The sequence below is a fragment of the Alligator sinensis genome, unplaced genomic scaffold (genome assembly GCF_000455745.1).
Source record: "Alligator sinensis unplaced genomic scaffold, ASM45574v1 scaffold889_1, whole genome shotgun sequence".
Classification (NCBI taxonomy): domain Eukaryota; kingdom Metazoa; phylum Chordata; order Crocodylia; family Alligatoridae; genus Alligator; species Alligator sinensis.
The window spans coordinates 1,120,299-1,125,411 of NW_005842361.1; the positions used below are offsets into that span (position 1 = coordinate 1,120,299).

Sequence of the window (5,113 nt, forward strand, 5' to 3'; positions counted from 1 at the left end):
AAAAATAATGAAAATGCTCAGGTTTTAAATTTTAAAAATAACAGCAGCCCATACAATAAAAAACAGGTATTGTAAAAACACAGCTGTATTATAAATATTCATACACTTCCACTGGAAAGAATTACACTGACTTATCTTCACGACCAAAGATTTCTTTTGACAGTGCTCCAAAGGCATTCCCCTGAGACGAGTATCACATCTGTTATCAAACGGTCAGACATTCAAGTTCTTCTAGTTCTCTCTTTACCTTCACTGGGAAAGACTGCAGACATCTCACCTCAAAGATCAGTGACTCTAGAAAGTTAAGTGTGTTGTGGATCTTTTCTGGACACTGGATGTCAAACACATGGAACGCAGCCAGCAGAGCAGCCAGTGCCATTGTACAATCGTCAAGCTGAGCCAGTTTCTCTTTTTCCACATACAAAGCAAACTCACATGTATTAACATTGAAGGGGTTTTTCACTTCCAACACTGGTGTCGAGACCTTCACCTGCAATAAAACAAAAAGCTATAATTCATGAGGATTGCCAGTTACATTCATGTTCAAGAGGTGCTTCGAAATTGGTTAATAATTCTATGGGTGTTTGAGGTCTTTTGCATCAAAAGACACTAAGTAACATAGGCCAGGGTTTTACAATGAAGATAGTGAGCTGTAAAAAGGCTAAGGGGAAGATTTTAGAGTTATGCACCTAAAATCAAACTTAGGCAGACTGAATCCAAAATCATGATTTAAAAACACCCTCACTTGGCAATTATGGAGGTGTCTAAATTTACTGGACAGGTTCCTCTTTGGCCTGGAAAGTCCCCTGGGCCGCTACAATTGCCCTTCTGTCCTTGCCCAGAACTAGTCCAGCTGAACAGGCTCCTGGCTCTTACTGAAGTCCCACTGAGGTAGAAAAACAGGGCAGAGCAGAAGCACTTGCCCAGGATGAAGTTGGAGACTCATCAACCTTCTTGCCTGAAGTTGGGCCATAGCATAGAAAAGAAGACAAGACTTGGGAGCTACAAGAAAATAAGCAAGAGGGTGTTTCACTGCAGCTGGGTGCATAGATCGTGCAGCTGGGAGAAGTGAGGTCCTGGCTTCAAACTTATTGCTGGCGGGAGGGGAAGTTATCCAGTGAATTAATGTTAACTGTATAAATAGTTTTGGGAGCAGACACTGGAGCCCAGGGCTCTTCTTCCCAGCTGTGTCCCAACCACTAGGATACATCAAAAGCACTAGGATACTGTTGCCTACTGCCCCACTCCCATGGCACTTTCTGCTGGGGCCTAGGCTTCAGCTGGAGGCATACAGGATGTGTCCATGAAGTGTTCTAGGTTGAGCCCAGGTATCCCACTTCACTGGACTAGTCTATGGCCTCTTCCATAGTTTCAACCTTTTTAGACCCCAAGTCTCCTCCACAACTTCACTTAATTGAGTGACACCCTATTTCAAAAACTAAGTTATTATTACAGTGCTTACCTCTTTGTACAGGGGCTAAGGAAGTGGACAGGGGGTGGGGGGAGCAACCAGCCAGGGGCAAGAGAGCACGTGCTTGCTCTCTCTGCAGGAGCTGAGCAGTGCAGGGAAGGTGACGGGGAGGAGGGAGCATCTGGGCAGGGACAAGCCTTTTCTTCCTTCCTCACAGAGGAGCTAGGCAATGGGAGCCAGGGGAGGGAACGGAGAGGAAGGAAGAGAAGCTAGACAGGAACAAAACTGCTCTTACTTCCCTGCACAGAGATTGGGCCATAGGGGAATACCTGGACAAGGATGAGTTTGCTGTACACCTAGGAGCCCCCTTCAAAATATTTCACAGCACCCTGGTCCCATCAAGAATCACTGGACTTGCTATTCAGTATTCCATTTCCTTCTGCCAGCTGTGTTTTAAAAAGAAAACTGATCTCTACTCAATACCTTCAATACCTCAATACCAGCCTTCGATCTGGTGTCCCATGATCACCTCTTGGAGAAACTGGCCAATTGTCGCCTTGGGTCCTCCACAATCCACTGGCTGGAAAATTGGCTCCGGGGTCGGACCCAGAGGGTAGTAATCGATGGAAGTCACTCATCGTGGTGTCCTGTGACCAGTGGGGTCCCCCAAGGCTCTGTCCTTGGACCCATACTGTTCAACATCTTCATTAATGATGTGGACACTGGAGTCAGAAGCGGACTAGCCAAGTTCGCTGATCCGATGACACCAACCTCTGGGGCAAAGCATCCACACCAGAAGACAGGCAGGTTATCCAGGCTGACCCGGACAGGCTCAGCAAGTGGGCGGACGAGAATCTGATGATGTTCAACGCCGATAAATGCAAGGTTCTCCACCTTGGGAAAAAAAACCCGCAGCATCCTTATAGGCTCGGCAGTGCTATGTTGGCTAGCACTATGGAAGAAAGAGACTTGGGGGTCATCATTGACCACAAGATGAACATGAGCCTGCAATGTGATGCGGCGGCTAGTAAAGCGACCAAAATGCTGGCTTGCATCCATAGATGCTTCTCAAGCAAATCCCGGGACATCATTCTCCCCTTGTACTTGGCCTTAGTGAGGCCGCAGCTGGAGTACTGTGTCCAGTTTTGGGCTCCACAATTCAAAAAGGATGTGGAGAAGCTTGAGAGAGTCCAGAGAAGAGCCACGCGCATGATCAGAGGTCAGGGAAGCAGATCCTACGATGACAGGCTGAGAGCCCTGGGGCTCTTTAGCCTGAAAAAGCGCAGGCTCAGGGGTGATCTGATGGCCATCTACAAGTTTATCAGGGGTGACCACCAGCATCTGGGGGAACGTTTGTTCACCAGAGCGCCCCAAGGGATGACGAGGTCGAATGGTCACAAACTACTTCAAGATCGTTTCAGGCTGGACATAAGGAAGAACTTCTTTACTGTCCGAGCCCCCAAGGTCTGGAACAGCCTGCCACCGGAGGTGGTTCAAGCGCCTTCATTGAACACCTTCAAGATGAAACTGGATGCTTATCTTGCTGGGATCCTATGACCCCAGCTGACTTCCTGCCCTTTGGGCAGGGGGCTGGACTCGATGATCTTCCGAGGTCCCTTCCAGCCCTAATGTCTATGAAATCTATGAAAGATTGCTTGCAGATGCCTACACTCAGGAGAGGTTTGGACTCTGAATCCTGCATGGGATTCAGGCTCCTAAGCACCTGAGTGGTGTGGGATTTCAGTTCAGCATTTCCTGTTTGCCAGCTTTAGGCAACTCCCCAGTCAGTGTGAGGCTTTTTTGGGTCACCCCTTTCCTTGTGCACTGCATATGCAGCATAAGCACCAAACTCTGGGTTCTGGATTCCAGTCTTTGAGTGCAGTACCTGAAAGTCTTTACTTAATCAAGGATTAAATGACTGACTCTTAAGCAATTAGCGACAGAAAGACAACCAGAACTATAGACATGGTCCTCTGATCTTAGTACTACAACACATTCTTCCTTTAAATGTCACTTGATGATGTGTGATGTCATTAGATATCATACAAGAGACATACAAAAAAAAATCCTAATCACTGCAATTGTCCCCCACTATCTGACACAGGAGGGAGGGTAGGGAAGGGAAGGGAAGAGAAGGGATATTTAATTTAGATGGCGGAGAAGGTGGGAAAATGCAGTAGATTTTATCTGTTTAGAAATGTAACTAGCCTTCATAGCCACATTTAAATACCTCCTCATTCACAGCAACAAACAGACTGGTGTCATCTCCAAAGGCGTCTGGCAGCAGTAAACAAGTGGCCGTCATTTTCATATCTGTCAAAGCAAAGGTTTTTACTGAACTACGAACGAAAGCTTTTCAATATCATTGTGGAAGAGCAGACTGATTTATGAAGTAAGAGCTGTAGGTTATAAAGGTGGTGGTTAAACTCCTCACTGTATCCATGTTCTTGGTTACAAAGTAATTTGAAAAGTAAACTGCAACCCTTGTGTTGATTTAAATGTCTCCAGTGTCTGTCCTCAGCTCTGCCACCAACATACTTTCAAAAAGGCACAGAATTTCATAAATCCACAACTAATGATACTCAAAAAAAAGTATAGTATAGCGTTCCAGATCAGAGAATTAGCTGCTAATTTTTAATCATGCTAAAATTAGACTCTGAATGCAAATCCCCTATAGAAGTCAGTGAAGGAGAAGACCTAATGGAGTAATCTAGGCCATCTTGCTGCCATGACTGGATTATTCTGCATAGGGCATTTAAAAGAAAAAAAGGGTACGTCTCACTCAAATTCTCTGTTGGGGTGTGGTGACCCCACAGTTCAGGCGTCTTCCAGAGGCATGAATTCAAACCCTGCTCTGGGCCCATACCAGATGCTGCCCCTAGTCAGCTCAGTCTCCCCATTCAGACTGGAGAGTTACAAGCAGGCAAATACAATGCGATCCACAATAACGGGCTACAAAAACTGGTGTGTAGTCACCTAAGTACCTCAGTGGGCTCAGGTGACTTTCACTTTTTCATTTGAATAAATGTTCCAAACAATACACTTTTCCCTCCTACTTTTCAGAGTTATTATAAGCATTACAAGTATTGTAAAATATTCCATCCATAGTTTTGATACAAAAAGTGAAGTGGTCCTTCAGCCTCACTTGAATTCTTCCCTGGTGATTGTTAGACCTGATCTAGGTTGGGAAAATTAGCATAAATTCAATTTATCAGAATTTTAAAGAGTTTGTTGTCATTGTATAGACAGATCAGTGGTTCTGTCAACTGAGGCACCCAGCAGAAAATGCCAGCTCTTAGTTTTTCACTCTTTTTTGGCCTACATAAAAATAATAGAGCAGTTTTTCTCTTGCAAAGGACTCAGAAAACCCATGACTATGGATTTCTATTTGAAATTTCAGGGCTTATCTTGTGAGGCATATCTAAATCTAATGGTGCTAACATTGCAGCACCCTTGAAAGTACCTAAAGACACCCCAGGGTGCTGCGGTACCTTGGTTGAGAATCATTAGTATAGACAAAGCTTTAGGTGGCCTGTACAACCTTTACTGAACCTCTTTCAAACCGGTTACACCTTAAGAATACTGTATAACCCATTTGAGTAATGTCTCCCAGTTTTACCAAGACCTCACCACTTAAGAAGTAGACATTGAGAGCTTTAGTATGTCATTTACATACTAAATGACACTTTTGAAAATTCCCTA

General features: G+C 44.9%; 1 protein-coding gene across 1 annotated transcript in view; it reads right to left on the reverse strand.

Moving 5' to 3' along the window:
* Positions 1-205: 205 nt before the first annotated feature.
* The window catches only part of SAMD3 (sterile alpha motif domain containing 3), a 67,598-nt gene continuing 62,690 nt past the window's right edge, over positions 206-5,113 (reverse strand). Inside the window, exons 10-11 of the mRNA XM_025210631.1 lie at positions 3,642-3,724; positions 206-490 (exon numbers count right to left, since the gene is read on the reverse strand). Coding sequence (XP_025066416.1) covers positions 206-490; positions 3,642-3,724 — 368 coding nt within the window. The remainder of the gene's footprint in view (positions 491-3,641; positions 3,725-5,113) is intronic.